The sequence below is a fragment of the Aspergillus ruber genome (assembly GCF_000600275.1).
Source record: "Aspergillus ruber CBS 135680 unplaced genomic scaffold scaffold00014, whole genome shotgun sequence".
Taxonomy (NCBI): Eukaryota; Fungi; Ascomycota; class Eurotiomycetes; order Eurotiales; family Aspergillaceae; genus Aspergillus; species Aspergillus ruber.
Genome location: NW_024467310.1, coordinates 576881 through 594500, shown reverse-complemented (window position 1 = coordinate 594500; position 17620 = coordinate 576881). Strand labels below are relative to the sequence as shown.

The 17620-nt window shown below is 51.5% G+C and overlaps 9 protein-coding genes across 9 annotated transcripts; 4 read left to right on the top strand and 5 right to left on the bottom strand.

The window, feature by feature from the left end:
- The first annotated feature begins 308 nt into the window (after window positions 1-308).
- EURHEDRAFT_412868 (FAD/NAD(P)-binding oxidoreductase) lies at window positions 309-1908 on the top strand. The gene has a single exon (XM_040782029.1). The coding sequence runs from the start codon at window positions 347-349 to the stop codon at window positions 1697-1699; it is 1353 nt and encodes a 450-aa protein (XP_040638695.1). The 5' UTR covers window positions 309-346; the 3' UTR covers window positions 1700-1908.
- Window positions 1876-3708, bottom strand: EURHEDRAFT_501298 (putative tannase; the record flags this gene model as incomplete). The annotated part of the gene is made up of 1 exon (XM_040785758.1): window positions 1876-3708. Exon 1 carries the CDS (start codon window positions 3628-3630, stop codon window positions 1876-1878), a length of 1755 nt encoding a protein of 584 aa, XP_040638694.1. The 5' UTR covers window positions 3631-3708.
- A 520-nt stretch (window positions 3709-4228) lies between these two features.
- EURHEDRAFT_412867 (MoaD/ThiS family protein) lies at window positions 4229-4746 on the top strand. The gene has a single exon (XM_040782028.1). The coding sequence runs from the start codon at window positions 4336-4338 to the stop codon at window positions 4609-4611; it is 276 nt and encodes a 91-aa protein (XP_040638693.1). The 5' UTR covers window positions 4229-4335; the 3' UTR covers window positions 4612-4746.
- EURHEDRAFT_386758 (uncharacterized protein) lies at window positions 4229-5343 on the bottom strand (the record flags this gene model as incomplete). The annotated part of the gene is made up of 3 exons (XM_040779695.1): window positions 4229-4745; window positions 4800-5137; window positions 5194-5343. The coding sequence occupies 3 exons, from the start codon at window positions 5341-5343 to the stop codon at window positions 4655-4657; spliced, it is 579 nt and encodes a 192-aa protein (XP_040638692.1). The 3' UTR covers window positions 4229-4654.
- Window positions 5344-5772: 429 nt separating this feature from the next.
- EURHEDRAFT_479708 (FAD-binding oxidoreductase) lies at window positions 5773-7681 on the bottom strand. Its single transcript, XM_040785473.1, has 3 exons — window positions 6915-7681; window positions 6305-6867; window positions 5773-6244 (listed from the first exon to the last, which is right to left on the bottom strand). Exons 1-3 carry the CDS (start codon window positions 7516-7518, stop codon window positions 5927-5929), a joined length of 1485 nt encoding a protein of 494 aa, XP_040638691.1. The 5' UTR covers window positions 7519-7681; the 3' UTR covers window positions 5773-5926.
- Window positions 7682-8962: 1281 nt separating this feature from the next.
- Window positions 8963-12207, top strand: EURHEDRAFT_386756 (exoribonuclease II; the record flags this gene model as incomplete). Its single annotated transcript, XM_040779694.1, has 3 exons — window positions 8963-9145; window positions 9196-9530; window positions 9579-12207. 3 exons carry the CDS (start codon window positions 8963-8965, stop codon window positions 12205-12207), a joined length of 3147 nt encoding a protein of 1048 aa, XP_040638690.1.
- Window positions 12208-12370: 163 nt separating this feature from the next.
- Window positions 12371-14501, bottom strand: EURHEDRAFT_386755 (acyl-CoA synthetase; the record flags this gene model as incomplete). The annotated part of the gene is made up of 5 exons (XM_040779693.1): window positions 14143-14501; window positions 13769-14070; window positions 12762-13708; window positions 12473-12696; window positions 12371-12408 (listed from the first exon to the last, which is right to left on the bottom strand). Exons 1-5 carry the CDS (start codon window positions 14477-14479, stop codon window positions 12371-12373), a joined length of 1848 nt encoding a protein of 615 aa, XP_040638689.1. The 5' UTR covers window positions 14480-14501.
- Window positions 14502-14700: 199 nt separating this feature from the next.
- On the top strand, window positions 14701-15158 carry EURHEDRAFT_377995 (BolA family protein; the record flags this gene model as incomplete). Its single annotated transcript, XM_040779021.1, has 3 exons — window positions 14701-14745; window positions 14833-14939; window positions 15002-15158. The coding sequence occupies 3 exons, from the start codon at window positions 14701-14703 to the stop codon at window positions 15156-15158; spliced, it is 309 nt and encodes a 102-aa protein (XP_040638688.1).
- Window positions 15159-15545: 387 nt separating this feature from the next.
- Window positions 15546-16456, bottom strand: EURHEDRAFT_515721 (syntaxin; the record flags this gene model as incomplete). Its single annotated transcript, XM_040786406.1, has 3 exons — window positions 15546-15610; window positions 15663-15942; window positions 15992-16456. The coding sequence occupies 3 exons, from the start codon at window positions 16454-16456 to the stop codon at window positions 15546-15548; spliced, it is 810 nt and encodes a 269-aa protein (XP_040638687.1).
- Between the last annotated feature and the right edge of the window lie 1164 nt (window positions 16457-17620).

The following is a 17620-nucleotide window of genomic DNA, read 5'->3' as shown; positions in this document are numbered from 1 at the left end:
CTCGCTTGGGAGTTCAGATATTAATCGCCTCGGCGAATAGAAATACTACTGTCAAGGAACGCTTAAGTCTTAGGGTCAGATAAACTTATACTCCAAGGGTCCAGATTCGCGCCTGTAAGTTAGATGCATATCGATCATTAAATCGGAGAGTAGGTCATCCTTTTCGCCCTTCGGGGATCAAATGAAAAGAATAAACCCCTAGGGCTTCTAGATAGAGACACTGAAGACCGTATGGGAGTCATGTGATCAATTCCCCGCCGAGAACGGCGATCCAAGCAATATTTAGCACCCCGATTTCTCCCCGACCATCAACACCACCACCTTCAAACCCATAACCTCAAACAAAATGATGCTCTGCAGTCGCACAGCACGCACGGCGACGGCCACACGCACAATCCGGTCCTTCGCGACTGCCGCAACGCAATCCCCCGTCACCAGCGCGGCCAAAAGCCATAAAGTCGTGGTAATCGGTGGCGGCACCGCGGGGCTCTCAATCAGCCACCAACTCCTCGACACGGGCAAATTCACACAAGACGACATTGCCATTGTCGACCCTTCGGAATGGCACCACTATCAGCCCGGCTGGACGCTTGTTGGTGGTGGATTGAAGACGAAACAGGAGCTGCGTCGGCCATTGCAGAGTCTGCTTGATCCGAAGCTCAAGCTGTACCGTGGCAGTGTTGGTTCTTTCACACCGAAGGAGAATGTCGTTACGCTCGCGAACGGGGATAAAGTGAACTATGAGCAGCTCGTTGTTGTTCCCGGGATTAGCATCGACTATGATAAAATCAAGGGCCTTCCCGAGGCGCTTGCGGAGAAGGACTCGCTTGTGTCGTCGATCTACGGATACGATACGGTGGACAAGGTGTTCGGCACAATTCAAAAAATGGAAAAGGGCAAGGCGCTGTTTACGCAGCCCGCTGGTGTGATGAAGTGCGCTGGTGCACCGCAGAAGATCATGTGGCTTGCGCTGGATCACTGGAAGCAGCGGGGGTTGTATAACCCTACCAACCCCGGTTCGTCGTCGATTAACATTAGCTTCGCGACAGCACTGCCCGGTATGTTCGGTGTGCCCAAGTACAGCGCTAAGCTGGAGGAACTGCGCAAGGAACGTGGAGTCGAGGGACTCTTCACGCACGACCTAGTCGCCGTAAACGGCAACACAGCTACCTTCTCCGTCGGCGGCAAGGAGCAAGTCCAGAAGAAATTCGACCTGCTGCACGTTGTCCCCAAAATGGGTCCGTACGCCTTCGTTAAGAACTCCCCCCTCGCCAATGAAGCCGGCTTCGTCGACGTTAACGACAACACCACCCGCCACAAGACCTTTTCCAACGTCTGGTCTGCCGGTGACGCATCCAGCCTTCCCACCTCCAAGACCGCTGCCGCCGTCACAGCCCAGGCACCAGTCCTCGTCCGCGGCCTTACCCAGGCCCTCGAGGGTAAAGAGGTCGATGCTGGGTCTGCGGCTGAGGGGTACGATGGATACACATCTTGCCCGATCACGACGGAGTACGGGAAAGTGCTGCTTGCGGAGTTCAAGTATGGGAATGTGCCGAAGGAGTCGTTTAACGAGTGGTTTGGGTGGGATCAGATTGAGCCGCGGAGGGCGTTCTATCATCTTAAGAAAGACTTTTTCCCCTGGGTTTATTATTCGGCGTTGGTTAAGGGGTCTTGGGGAGGTCCTAAGGGTTTCTTATAGATCCCCTGGTAGTGTATTATTAGGTTGTGGTTCATAAAAGTTCTGGTTACTAGGTATCAATGCATCTGTACGGAGTCTTGAGCAATTTGTTTATTCAATGTTGTATAGATCAGCTGACGAACGAGTTACTGGACTGATCACTATATACTACTGTACACTAAATCTATAATACAAGTCTAGTACAAAGGCAGCTTATAAGCATCAAACTCATACTGCCATGTCTCAAAGCTCTCCTGGTCAAACACACAATCCATCTCCCCATTCTTCCACAACGGCCGCTGCGGCCAAGCGCAAAGCTCGCCCTTCTCACCCTTATGATCGCCACTGAGTACAGTAGCATTCAGGGTTGTCGGGGAATTGCCCTTCTCAACCCAGTCGATCATAACAGCCAGGTTCGTCTGCGGGAAAGGACCGTTGGGCTGCGAGGTACTGGGCGAGCAGTGCGCGGCGCCGGGGACGAGGTACAGTTGGTACCAATCCGCGAGAGCCTTGTTGCTGTCTTCGAAGCTGAGATCCGGGTACATGATTTTGCGAACGGATTCATGGTAGTGCACCGAGGAGGCCGCGGGGATGGAGTTGTCCGATTCACCGTGGTAGTGCAGGATCTTGCCGCCGGCTTGCTGGAAGGGGGTTAGATCCGGGTTGGTGGTCTGCAGGACATCTCCATAGCGGTTCCAGCCGAGTTCCATCCACTGAACTAGGGTGTCGTAGGTGACGTCGTCGAGGGAGTAGATGTTCTCTGCTTGTTCGAGGTTGAGGAAGCGGGCGACCCATTCGCCGCTGAGGGAAGTGATGGAGAGCTCCCACTTGCCTGTCTCGTAGTTGTACTGGGCGTCGGCATCGTCGAAGCCGGCCGAGGGCTGGTACCAGAAGTAGGCGCGGCGGCCTTGCGAGTCTTTCAGGCCATCGAGCATCTTTGCTGCGGCGGCGGCGCCCTTGGCAGAGATGGTGCCGTTCTGGGCGGGGACGGTGCTGGTGGTGCTGGTGCGCTTGCGGAGCATTTCCGTGCTGGAGGAGGCGGCGCAGGAGTAGGGCTTGCCGATGGTCGAGTTGACGTTGAAGTGCAACTTGCAGAGGTCGGTGCGGGAAACGACGCCATCCTTCTTGCCGTCGAGACCGTCACATGCGGTGATGGTCAGGTTGACGATCTTCTCCAGCTCGCAGGTGGGTGGGTAGTAGCCCATGGTGTGCTCAACCACGTCGGGGAACAGATGGTTCACCTGCTGCTGGCCATAGCGGATGGCGGGAGCACCGATGATGACACCGTCCAGGTCCTCAGCGAACCGCTGCGCCTGGGACCAACCGTCACGACCACCCTCGGAGCAACCCTGGTAGTAAGAGTAGACCTTGGACTTCTCTGCGACAGAGAAGAAGTTGCGCGTGAACGCTTTGCCAATGACACCCAGCTCGTGGATAGCCTGGTATCCGAACATGTAAATAGCATCCAGATTGTTGGTGCCGTTCGCAATCGGGGTCACCGAGGTCAGCTGGTTCGAGAAACTCCCGAATCCAGCATCGGTCTGACCAGCGGCAGCACCGTACATAACACCACCAGGCAGCGAGCTTTCCTGGCTGTTAATGGCGAAACCGCCACCACCGGTCGACAACCAGCGGTTCTGGAAGTTGTCCGGCGTAGGAAGCCAGATCTCCAGCAGGACACGGTCATCCTTGCCAGCGTGCGAGTAGGCGAGCGTCACGTTGCAAAAGTCAAACGTAGCGTCGGGGAAGTAGTTCTCATCGGTGACGGAGTAGTTGGTGACCACGTTGGTGGTGACAGACGAGGAGTCGAGTTCGATGCCTTCAGCCACATCGAGAGGGAGGGCGTTCTTCACATTGGAAGTAGTGCAAACAGACTGCAGGGAGGCGGCTTGAGCAACCAAAGGGAGCGTAGAAGCAGCCGCAGCCGCGAGAGTTGAACGAGAGACGCGCATCTTGGAAAGAGTGACTTGGTTGATAGAAGACGGAAAGAAGACAGCGAAGGAAATAAAGTTATATAGATTCGCCGGCCCCTGAAATAAAACTCAACGTCGTCATCTTCACAACTCAGGCCCATTGTTTAGACGAAGTTTAACCGTGGATAGTGTTTCCATGCTTCGATAATCTGCTGTGTAGGGCAATCCAGTCCGATGTGCTGTTGTTAGGGAAGAATACTTATCCTGAAGTATACCCAACCGGGTAACTGATGGGCTGCAGAGATTATCTTATCTCCGAGCTCGGAGATGCACTGCGTTCTGAGCATGGTCGATTGCGTGTGCCATTCTTCTATTTGAAGCTGGTTTCAGGAGCGTGGAATGGAAACGGTCGAGGTTTGGTATGGGAGAGCGAGAGGTGAGGGTCGGGTGTATGTGGAAGCGTAGAACAGCATCAGGGTGGCCACTAGTGACCAATTGCATAGTTACAACTGAATATGCAGGGTCGGATCCTGTAAGCAAGAAACAAACAAATTATGCGCAAACAATTATATGCAGGGTCATACAGGGTACCTGAATAGAGAAATATAAAAAATGGCTCATTTCATGTCCGTGGACTAGATATCACCTGACCCCGCTCTATCACTCCTCCACTGCCATTGCCGCTTCCACAGCCACCAACTCTCACTTCCACTACGCTCGCCATCCAACTACATAGTCCATGCAATGGCAACCTTCCAAATCCACTATTTCTCTATCGCGTCCTCTTACATCAACAAAAACACTGAGGCCCTTCCAGCGCCCCTCCCACTGAACCGTCTCTTCGACACTCTCGAGTCGCGATACCCGGGCATCCGCGAAAAGGTCCTACAGAGCTGTGGTGTGAGTGTTGGAGATGAGTATGTGGATGTTGATGAGGCAGATGGAAACAAAGAAGGAGAAGGAAGGGTGATTCAGGCTGGTGATGAGGTTGCGATTATTCCCCCGGTTAGTTCGGGGTGATTACGATACATGAATTAGAAGACAACAATGCAGTACAATGCGACTATCCATCCAGTTTCCCCATTCCAGTCGCAGCCTTTTTCTTCATGCGCCAGAGATATCCGCTGCACACTGCTGAGGAGAAGAATAACACACTGTACGGAGTATCAGTTAGCTTATTCCGTCGAAGAGAGGGGACGGGGACTCACCATAGCCCAATACTCAACCCCCAGGTTGACTTTGCCTCCAAACACACCTCCCTCGATATCCCGATCCAACTTCCATAGTCGACTTTTCCGCCGTTCAAGCTGCTTATATATTCACTCAGTCGCGTCGCGAATGCATACGCTGATGTTTCATGGTCTCGTCGCATGAGAGAGGGAACACCCGCGCATTGCAGATACGAGAACGGTCGTCCAATGATCACCGCAACGACGATCAACGCGGTCATAAGAAGTGTGTCGATAATCGCGCAGTAGAGCAATGGGAGGATATTATCCAGGAGGATGATGGAGGTGAGGATGCAGTATAGCACGGCGATGCAGGTCTTCACTCATACTCATAGTTAAACCCCTGAATACAGTCTCTATGGACGATACATACCACAGTAATAGTTCCAATCAAAATACTCGGGGGTTTCGCATTGATCTTGACAATCTCCGCGATAAAGTTGGCCGTCAGGCCGATGACGGCAATCAGCGCGCAAGACTGGAAGATGCGCGCGATTTGGAATGTTGCTCGGAGGGCGTGCATTATGTCTGTCAAGTGTTCAGGGAACTAATCTGATAGTAGTGTCTGCTTTCCTTTATCCATCTTCCTCGTGGGCGCGAAACAAGTCTTTATACTTCATCGCATCCCGACATACACATACACCCAGGCATAGCAGCTCAGCAGTCTAGGCCACCATCCAGCGCCAGACTCATCTAGACCTACTATTCCCTTTCTTCCTTTCTTCTCTTCATATCATGCACATCAAAAACAAAGTCCACGAAGAAAAGCAAAAATAGAACAAGGGCAGCTCCACAACCCCGGCGCTTGGAAAGACCTTTATTATTCCCCGGGATGTTCAGCGCCAATGATCGTGTTAACTTTATGCGATCTGAGACCGATCTACTTCGCTTGTCGCTTGTCGTGTCTCTGATATTTATGGGTATAGTGAAGCTGCAATGTTATTCTTGTATTGGTGTCGTGAAGATCCAGGACCGCGAGAGATGCATATATACAACCCGGCGCTAACTGTCCCATGTAAATCACCTCCACATATCACATTATAAGTTACTTAGCTTAGCTATTATTCAATACACATTATTACTCCACACAGAGCACGTATGCCCAATTACTTCAACCTGAACCCACCACTCGTCCTCTTCTGCAGGAATCCCTCCGGATCATATCTCTCTCTCGTCTCCTTTGCCTTATCTGCCGTACGCAGCCGTCCCCAGTAATCCTGGCGATGATACGCATCGTTCATGAACAGCGGTCTATACACATCAGGTAATACGCCCTCATCGACATAGTTCGAGATAATCTGGTCAAGACCATTGTAGAGTTGCTGGTGCGCGCCGTCGATCTTGGTGTCGCTGGAGGCGAAGGAGTAGGAGAAGTCGAGTTCGAGGATGATGTAGTCTTGGTCGGTGGGGAAGTCGATCAAGTCCTACATTTTACTGTTAGTATTCTTGTTCACGTTATGCTGAATCCATGGGAGAGGTCTTACGCCGCCCAATTCCTTGGCCTTCTTGGTGATGGCCCTAGGCATTGGTTGGAAGGCCATGGAGGCGATGACATTCGGGACGTCTAGGACGTTGTTGGTGACGTTCATCCAGTGGTCATAGAAGGTCTGGAACACGTCGGATGCGGCGTCCTTGCTGGGGAGGGGCGTGGTCTCAGTGCCGATCACGTAGCGTTGGCCCTTCAGGATGAAGATGTCGTTGTTCTTGAGCAGGTCGTAGTAGGAGTCCCAGGTTTTGGTGGCGTCCGTCGGACCAATGGCCTTGAACTTTTCAAAGACGCCGTCTGGTGGAGATTCGCCGTCATAGAAGAGGAACATGATCCATGTGTTGAGGATGGGAGTGTGGTCGGCTGTCAGGATGATGGCGGCTTTGTCGTCAGGGTAGTTTGCGGTAAAGTCATGGACGGCTTCGAGGAGCTCGGGGGTTTTGTCGGCTGTGAAGAAGTAGTTTCCTCCCCAGACCTTGTGGTCCTGGGGATGCGTCTTCATCTGGTAGTTGGTGACGATTCCGAAGCTGCTGCCGCCGCCCTTCAAGGCAAGGAAGAGGTCTGTGTTCGTTAGATATATTCTTCACCAAAGATGGATGCCGACTTACCGGGATTCTCCTTCTCGGTAGCATGAACAACAGTGCCATTGGCAAGGACCACCTCGTAGTCAACTACGTTGTTGGCAGCCCAGCCATACTGCGAGCTGAGGAAGCTCAATCCACCTCCGAGCATGTACCCTCCAATGCCGACACCTCCCATACGTCCACCCACAATTGTTCGACCGGTTCCATCCAATCTTTTCTGCGCATCTTCCCACGAGAGACCAGGTCCGATGTCAGCTGTCTTGTCATCATCGTGGTACACTACTTGATTGAGATGCTTGGTCGAGATAAGGACACCATCCTGAACACCAGCAAATCCAGTATTCGGCATGTGACCTCCGGACTTCACGGCGAAAAAGTCAGTTGTCTGATGCAGTTCCTTGACGATCGTAGCCACTTCTTGGGCACTGGACGGATAGACAATGCATGTTGGCTTGAGGTCACCACAGGCAAGCGACCAGTAGTCGTGCAACTCAGTAGTATAGTCCAAAGACGGAGACTGCTCGATTTCGATATTCTCGGTTTCAAACTTGGAGCAGATGTCGGCTGCCGCCAGCGGGGCTAGGGCGAGGGAGAGCGTGGCGAGTGCACACCACCCTTTGAGACTCATGGTGTTTGGGGAAGTAGATCAAACGATGCTTGTGCAATTATCTTCAGTGAGCCACACTTGCATATTAATACCCCAAACGAGGGGGTAATGATGATTAGGGGCCCCATAAAAACAACCAGAATCCGACGAATGCTCGAACCGAGATTGATTCTGCATCATCACGACGATCTGGGGTTGATGTTTGTCAACGGACCGGAGCCCAATCCGAGGTACATTCGGATCCGGATAATATCTCGTGCCATGCTAGCACAATGCGGGTTTGAACGATGATCAGGTGGACTGAACTACGGTCTGCAGAATCCATTTTGCAACGAATTCTACAGTAGGATATACCTACGTTGAAGTAATTGCCACGCAGAATGAAAATTAATGCCGCTGTTTTCTACATCCGCATAGTCAAATTGTGCTTAAAGATGCAAAAGGGGTGTCTCCGGCGATTTACCTAGAGTTCTATAATTGCCCAAGCGAGAGTTAACTTGCTAACCGAAGAAAAGTGGATATAGCCAAGTCGATCTGAAACAAGACTGGTGTAGATGCTATGCAGCCCCTGGTTCATGGCTTCGAAAGGAATCCTCGCTTGGACTAGAAAAGCAATGATAAGCAGCTCTTTAACGGTCAGGACGTTAATTCTGCGATGTTTCTGTAGGTGGCAAGCCATCACATGAGATTGCACAGGAGCCGAGGATAGCTGCGATGCACCCCGCATATCCGGAATAGTCATAGTCATTAAAGACCTCCTCTATCAAAGACGAGTGGTCAAAACCATAGCAATCTGCATTCCATATTTAGTGCCTTGCAGGCGGGAAATTTCCAGTCTAGGACGGGCCGATGTTGAGCCCTATCCACATCATACCCACTAGGAAAATCATCCTCGTGCGGAGAATTCGGAGCACGCCGCGATACATTGCCAGAAAAAGACTGAACCATGATATTCCGGAGAAATGTCCCAAACGAGATAGATATCACGATACCCGAGAACAAACTCAATAGACGAATGTGGACCGGTGTTATCAGGAGCCTGTTATCTCGCCACATGAAGGACAGAAAGACGGGTGCACTTGGCATATGTTTCGCCCTGAATTTGAAGATACTATGAATTGGGCTTGCTCAATGCGAGAACGAGAACGAGAGCGAGAACGGAGGATTGCAATGTTCCGGGCATAGCGGACTGTAGATCTGGATACCTCGTCTTTGTCTGGTATCCTAACAGAGGAAGAGAAATTGAAGCCCATAAAATCACAAGAAAGCAAACAGTCCATGTGTGTTTACTATACTTGTACAGAGTACTCTGGAGGAAACTCGAGGTTTCCCATTCGGGATTCTGTGACCATGATAGAGACACCGCCTAGGCGGTGGCATATTATATGCCGGCAGTATACAAAAATTTCGCTGATAGTAGACCAGCGGCGGCAATTCTTCTTTTCTTTCCTGGCGTAGGTTTAGGATGTCGTTGGCGTTGTCGAGAGCTAGGATTTTTCAGAAACTTCCAGACGGGGGCTATGGCCGTGCTCGTGCAACCAGCCGGGCAGCCATTTCCGCTGCCAGAGTTGTCTCTGGCCGTCCGACGATTTGCCGCCGCTCGAACTTTCAGGCGAACTCGCAACGAGCGTTCAGCAATACATGTCAGGTATGTCTTTGCACATATATATAAGGATATTACTGGCTAACGCATTTCAGAATTTCGCCACTATCCAAGACACCGCAAAGCAAACAGCATCGATCGAAGAAATCCAGTTGAAGAACGAATTCGAGGCGAATAGAGATATCCGGGACTATCTGGTAAAATGGCAGAAACAGAATCCTAACCTCCTCGATCCGGTTCGAGAACCGGAGGATGCGACGTCGTCCCGGTGGAGGGGCAATATGTTAAACGATAATCGGGAGGCCGATGGTGCGAGTATCGACGAGTTGCAGTCCTCGGACGCAGAGCCGGTGGACTTTTCCAACATTGGCGATGAGGGCGAGGGTATTGATGAATTTTTGGAGCCGGGAGATCTCGTTGCGTTGCATTCGTACGTTTCCTAATCAGCAATTTGAAAGTGAGGTACTGACTTCGGCAGCACCGACGGAAGTTTGACTTTCGGTATCTACGTGCGATCAGTTCAAAAACAACAACAATTTTATACAGAGCGAGGAAAATGGCGCATCGGATTTCACAGAGACCTTGACTACGTGCTCAAGGGTTTCGCTGAGCCGGAAGACATGGAACCACTGCTTGCATACTTCCCCGACGCTGTTGCCGAATTGAGCCAGGAGTTGCAGTCAAGCATTGAAGGAGGCGTGCCACGGGCATTGGGTGCTCATCTCTTGCAAAGCATGACCTCTTTTAGCAATCAGGTTTTGGATTTCTATGGTGAGAATTCGAGTCGGTTGGATAACATCCATGACCTCGTGGCGGATGAGGAAGACAGCGTCGGGTACACGATTGAAGAATTGGCTATCAAGGCGTTGGGCCTGAAGCAAGCTGAGCTGGATGATGTAGTTCTGTTCGCTGTTCACCGTGCTGCTACACAAAATTCATTTCTTATCCAAAACGACCGCAGCTTCGTGTTCTCGGATTACTACCTCGTGCAACCGAAAAGGATCGCCAGGACGTTGCAAACAGTCATGACATGGGTCCATGACCACCAGGAAATGCTCGTTCGGTCTGCAATGGGTGAAGATACGCCAAAGCTGAAGGATCATCCGATGCAAGATTTCGCTCAAAAAGCACGTCGTCTCATCAAACTCAGTCGAAAAGTCCGATCGCCGACGAAGATGGCAAACGTGGGGCCTACATCTCAACGTTTCGAACCAGAGCAGGATGAAAATCCGTTGGTGTATCGGGAGGTTGCTACCGAGAAGTTCAATCAATCTGACCGCAAAATCATCGAGTTTCTGCAGTTATGGTGCATTCCGCCAAGGCGCATGACTATTGGTTCGCTGAGGTCGTCAGGCTCGCACATTATCCGCACTACCGGGATGTACGGTGGGCTGGAAGTGGACGCCGCGACAGCACCGCTGTTCCTGCAGGAACTGGGCGTGGTGACTCCATGGGAGAATATGCGCCTGCTCGACCTTGCCCTAGGTCTTCCGGGACACGGGGTCTCTAGTCGGAATGACAAATTGCTAAAGGAAGTGCGGATGGAATCCCGCAGACTCCAGACAGAAGGAATGACAGACACCATGCAGGACTTGCGGACAGACTGGGGTGAGCTGCCTATCTACTGCGTTGACGATGTGGATGCACAGGAAATTGACGACGGTGTCTCTCTGGAGCCGGTTCCCGGCTCAAACGACGAGTACTGGATTCGCGTGCACGTAGCTAACCCATCGGCCTTCATCCCACACGACAACGTGATCATGAAGTACGCGGCCATGCGCAACCAGACTCTCTACACCCCGGAACGCACCTACCCCATGCTCCCACCAGCTCTAACATACAAGAACTTCTCCCTCGCCCCGGGCCGTCCTACACTTACTTTCAGCGCAAGAATGAACCGCCAGGGAGAAGTCCTAGAAACAGACGTGCGCAACGGCACAGCCGGAAACGTAATCTACATAACCCACGACAAATTGCGCGCCCTCTTCGAACCAGAGTTACCACCCCAACCGCCCCTAACAGTAGGCGGAGCCCTCACCAACCAACCCACACGTGAAAACATTCAAAACACCCTCACCCCCTCCGACGAACAAACCTTCCACACGATGCGCGACCTCATGCTCGCTTTCCGCTCAGCCTACCGCCTCAAAAACGGCGCCATGGATTTCCCCTTCTCTCCAGACACCCCCATCACCATCAGCGCCGGCTCCGCCCCTTTCAAGCCCTACAATATGCGCAGCACTACAGCAGGGAAATACATCCTCGGCGACCCGATTATCCAACTCCGTCCGCAGGACAACAATCCCCATGAAGTCCCCGATCTCACAAAACGAAATCTCGTCTCCCTGCTCATGAACCTCGGCTGCTGGGTTTCCGGCCGTTGGTGCGCAGAGCGCAACATCCCAGCTGTCTTCGATGGAACTTGGTATCATCCGGAATATGCGCCGCTAACGAATACCAACATGCACGAATACGGGGGTGAATCGTGGTTCAACATCGCCGCGCCACGGGGTATCTCCTCGTCAACACCACTGCACCACACAACGCTAGGTCTAGATGCATACGTCAAGTCAACAAGTCCGCTCCGCAGATACTCCGACCTCCTTGCACACTACCAAATCGAAGCCGCCCTGCGTGCCGCCGCAGCCACCCCTTCTACCTCTACAGACCTCACACCTGTTCTCCCATACACCCACGACTCCGTCGAAACCTACCTCCACCGCACACGCTGGCTGCGTACCCGCATCCGCGACGTCTCCAAAGCCTCCGCCCAACATTGGGCGACCCACATGCTCTTCCGCGCCTTCTACTTCGCCGAATGCACCCTCCCCGAAACTTTCACCTGCATCCTACACAAACCGCTCTCGCAAGCCGCATTAACAGGGACAGAATATGTTCAGGGCTATGCTGGTACGATAACGAGTTTGGGGATTAAATGCTTAGTTATGTTTAAGGAAGAGTCGGGTGTTGCGGAGAAGGTGGGGGAGATGGGGATTTTGAGTACGGTGGAGGCGAAGATTAATGAGGTGGATTTGGGGAAGGGGGTCGTTGTTATGGAGGGGGTTGAGGCGGGGGTTGGGTTTACGAGAGTTGGTGAGTGGGCTTGATTACTGCCCTATGTAAATTGGATGAAACTCTGTTTGGTATTTGATGTGTATAAAATGTATGATTGACGATAGACTGTATTATAGTACAAGTATACTCCTATACAATAACGATACATAGAACCCTTTTCTTCCCCCTGGCCTCCACTCTCAATCTCAGTATCGATCAACTAAAAACTTGCTTCACAAGCATCTTCTTATTAACTGCATTCATAATTAGCCCCATAATCCAAACGCATCCCCAAATCCAGAGTAGAAAAAGACTTACCCTTCCCCATCGCATTTCTCGGAACCTCATCCACAACCCTCATCTCCACCGGAATCTTATACGCCGCCAACCGATCCTTCAACGCACGCCTCATATCCATTACGCCCCATTTGCCTTTCTTCCCCAATGTTTCAGCGTTGGGGTGTAATACGACAACGGCAGCGACTTTCTGGCCCCATTGCTCGCTGGGGAGGGCCAGGACGGCGGTTTCGGTTATTTGGGGGCTACACCATCACCATTCCCATTAGCATATAGATAAGAATGAGTAGGAAATAGGAGGGAGACATACAGAGAAAGTAACTCCCTCTCAACCTCCAACGCGCTAACTTTCTCTCCACCAGTCTTGATAATATCAACACTCCGCCGTCCCAGAATGAAATACATAGGACCGCTCGCCCACTCCCCACTGCCACCCTTTCCAGCGGCACTGATCTCCCGTCTTGCAGCGACATCGCCAGTCTTGAACCACTTCCCTTTTTCTTGGCTGTCGTGGTCGGCGACGAATGCTTCCGTAGTAGCGGGTTCATTGCCCCAGTATTCTTTGAACAGACACGGTCCTCGGAGTTGGATTTCACCTTCCCGTTCACGTCCGGTGATAGGGTCGATTTCTTCACCTGGTTTGATAACCTCATTGGTATCTGTATCGACCAGTCGAGCCTCGACGGAGGGTAACGCCCACCCCACACTTCCATCGACCCGATCCGCAAAGTCAAGTCCGCAACTAATCGCCATCCCAACCTCCGTCATCCCATACCGCTCCAGTAGTACATTTCCACCGCTAAGTTCCTTCCAAGCTTGCTTGATAGGTGTCGGGAGCGCCGCGGAGCCGGAGATATTCAGCCGTAGGGCTTCGGGGAATATAGCGTTGCGGGCCGCGGATTGGGTTTCGGGTGGCAGGGAGGGGAATGTGGAGAGGAGTTTTGTGTAGATTGTGGGCACGGCAGTTAGGAAGGTTATCTTGGCTTTGTTGGCGCTGGTGTTGGTGTTGGTTTTGTTGGTGTTTGTGTTCGGGAGGAATGATGCGGCCAGGCGGTTCCAGACAGCTGTTGGGTTGAAGGGGTACATGAATTCGATTGAGGAGCCGGAGAGTACGGGCGTGACAATTGCATTGATGGTGCCATGGATGTGGTGCAGAGGGAGTAGGTGTAATAATCTGTCGCTGGGGGTATACTTCCATGCTTGGATTAGGGACTCAGCCTGCGCCGTGAGCGCGGATTGGGGTATCAAGACCCCTTTCTGGTATCGTCAGTCACTATCGCCAACACAACTATCCCCGAACAAGGAGAGAAACCATACCGGCCGATTCGTAGTCCCAGACGTATAAAGCATCATCCCCCCCTTCATCCCCTGCCCAAACTCCTCCAGCGATACCGTCTCTGAAACACTCCCTCCATGGAGAATCTTCTCCCTAACATCCAGGATGGGTTCTTTCTTAAGCCCGGCACCTAGGACTTCTCGTGCTTTATCCGCATAGCGTTCTGTTGCCAGTAATACGCTCGCGCCGGAGTTATCCATGATATACTTTAGTTCGCCGACGGGAAACCCAGGTGAGAGGGGTAGGGCGATGGCATCGTGCGCCAGGATTGAGAGGAGCGTTACTATTCATCGTCAGCATGAGCTCCGTCCACCATTTGCGCAATTACAATCGGATAAGAGGAAGGGAGAAATACCTACGTAGTCATAGCTATTCTCCGCCAAAAACGCAACCCTCTCGCCTGCTAACGAGCCACTGCCACTCTTTATCCGTAGTTTCTCCTTCGCCGCAAGTACATCCGCGAGTAAATTCCCATATGTAAACGATCGCGAGGACGCACTATGGATCACGGCTTGTGAGATTGGATCGTGGTTTTGGAGGGCGCGGAAGAGGGGGATGTTGGGGAGGGTTGACAACGTTCGCGTTCGGAGTGTAGGTGTCGCGGTTAGATATGGATATGTACATAAGGCGGTGCGATTGGCATTGAGACGGCGGATTCCCCGTGATAGGGAGAGGAGGATCTGTGAGGGCATATTCGCTGCTATTAGTGTGTCGAAAGCATGTCTAGAAATTTAGAGGATGCGGAGTTGATGTCAGCCGGCATTCCCGCTGGATAATTTCTCCATCTCGCAGGACTAATACAACCACTGACTACATCTCGATAACAAACACCTCAATGTATCTCCGATCCTCTCTCTCCTCTCTCCGTCGCCCTCTGTTCTCAGCAGTATCATCGACAATACCAACCCGGACAATGTCTTCCTCCGCTACCCCCCTCGAGGATATCATCCGCGAAAAGGTCCCTCTCTCTTCTCCCCCTCCCCTTCCCCCTCCCACTCTCCTCGCCCTGCTGGATCAGAGATGCTGATAAGGGTATAATGAATAGTTAACGACCTCTCTAAGCCCCTCGACCCTTCTCATCCGCAATGACTCGCATCTCCACGCGCACCACGCCCCGATGCAGGGGTCGACGTCTAGAGAGACGCATTTTCAGTTCGTCTCACCCCCACTTGATTCAAATGAAGTTGGAGACTAATGGTGATGGTTAATGGCAGTGTAACTGTTACATCTTCAGCCTTCCAATCGAAAATGCAAGCCGCACGGCACCGGATGATTTACGCTCTACTGAAAGACGAGATGAGCCAGGAAGGCGGAATTCATGCACTACAACTCAAGACGAGGACACCGGAGGAAGAGCAGAAGCAGGGATAGATTCACAGATAACAGCATTATTAGATATGTATTAGTATAGCGAGCAAGTCTAATATGTACATGCAGGAGCATCATGCGTGTCCAGCCATGTACGAGAACATCATCGCCATGGCTAATTATACAGCACAACGCAAACAAAACTAGGAAACGGCGACAGAGAGGCTTTTAAAGCATAAAGCAAACGAGAGAATAGACAGGGAGTTGTACCCGGTAAATTGATCATATAACCCTGTCCGAAGCAAGCAAAGATACACAAGAGGGAGTATCAGAATAAAAAGCACACAATAAAAGCAAGCAATCAATGACCAAAAGTCGGGGAATAAAATAGCATGATCCCAATCCTGACCAAAGTCTAGAAACCAGAACAAAGAACGAGAAACGATGCGTCTATTTGTTGTCACCACCAACTTTGACACCGACAGCAACACCGACAACAATGGCAATAATGAGGACTGCAGACGTTAGCATCAGGCCTCGTTTGACCAGATAAAGGGCGCTACTTACTGACGATGAGCAAAGCGTACCACTTCCACTTCCGGGCTTTACGCGCGCTGGAGATGGCCGAGTCGATCTGAGTGTTGGCATTCTGCACATTACCCACGACATCCTCGGCGCCGTGGTGGATCTGCTCCACTTGGGGTTCCTGCATATGCACCAGTTCGGCGATTTCCTGGTACAGACGACCGAGTTCGATCATATCCTGCTCAATCTTGCGAATGGCTGCAGATCGTTCCAAGGCGGCGCGACGGGCATCATTGGCTTGACGGGATCGCGTACCGGCAACCTATTAACAATTAGCATCATCCATTATAACGCATGTGCAGTGTACCCACCTGGAAGCTCTGCTCCTGTCCCATGAGCACGTTGTCAACACCCTGGTCAAGCTCCTCCGGAGTGGCCTCGGGATTGGCAATCTCATAACGGCGACGAACTTGCTCGCGCAAACGCTTCTGGAAGTCTGACTGAGCGCGCTGGTACTGCTCGATTTCGCGACGCAGGTTACGACTGGTGACATCGATCTGGGTCTGGACACGGGCATCACCGGAACCGGGGGTCTGTTTGATGCGCTTGAGAAGATCGCGCAGGTAGCGGAAACCGTTGTTGATTTCGTCTTCGATGTAGTCGAGAGTCTGGCGGGCAGTTTGGTCCTCCTTTTCGGTGCTCGAGTCCAACAAGGCGTTCTGGGCGGCAGAGAGTTGGCCTTCGCGCTTGGCGCGCAGATCACCGATTCCGTCGTTGATTTCCTTGCACTTGTTCAAGATGCCGGTAGTTCCGCCGCCGGGCTGCACTTGGTTCATTTCTGCTGCTGTTAGACTATCTTCCATAGTCGCTTGTCTCGAGATATCAACGCACCATAGTTTCCGTTGCCCTGCTCCATGGCATCACCGTGAGCGTAGGGGTTTGGTTGCGCGGCGGCACCGTAGGGGTTGTATTGACCGTAGCCACCTTGGCCACCTTCGAGGCTCTGGTACTGCAAAGTGAGCAACGATCAAGACGAAATGAGGGGAATGACCTACACTCATTATGATTATTAGATTTGGTCTATAGAATCGCTTTTAAGAGAAACGAAAAAAGAAGACAAGGAGGAACGAAGTTCGGTCGTCGCGAGTCCGTTTCTTCCGATGATCGATCCAAGGTGAGGTGAAGTAGTCGACCGATCCAACTAATTAAATCGCAAGGATAAATCCAGCGATAAAATCAGGAATAAAAGGGAAAGAGACAAAAAACAAAGAAGTAGAAGTTGGAAGTTGAAGGAGAGAAAAGAAGAAATGAGAGTGAGAATGAGAGTGACAGGAGCAACGCGGCTGAGAACACGGAGTGTGGCGGCGGGCGAGAAACAGCCTCAAAACTCAGCAATGCCACCGATTAAAAAGAGCGTATGTGTTAAATAGAGAAAAAAACAACCAGAGAAGAGAGAAGGAAAAAAGAAGGGGGAAAGAGAAAAAGAAGAATATTACAAGAGCTCCCACCGACAGCGCAGACTCTTTTCTTTTTAGGGGGGAATCACAATAATGCACAGACCTGGCGGTGATCGTCGAGTCCCCTTTTTTTATTGATGTTTCACGCCAAATTGCAATAGATAGTATATACAAAGACAGAGTAAGATGTTGATATAGAGTAGAATAGAGTAGAGTAATTGAAGAAGAGAGAGTCACCATTGAATACTCAGAGTTTATGGATAACCATGACGCAGGCTACCACTTTTCCGTCGTACTCGTGTTAGGGTCGCATCAGCCACAGTTTAGCTATAATTAAACACTGAGACACTCGTATATTAAACCTTCAACGCCTTTTTAGCGCCTCACTGCGCTTAACAGCCACTCCCAATCCAGACATCACGTGTCGTACATGACTCGGCTTGCCAAATGCGGCAACTATGAGGATATGAGGCTGAGGCTATTCGACTGTATTCTGCCTGTCGCAGACTGAATAAGACGTCGGGTAATTCCTAGCTCTCTGTA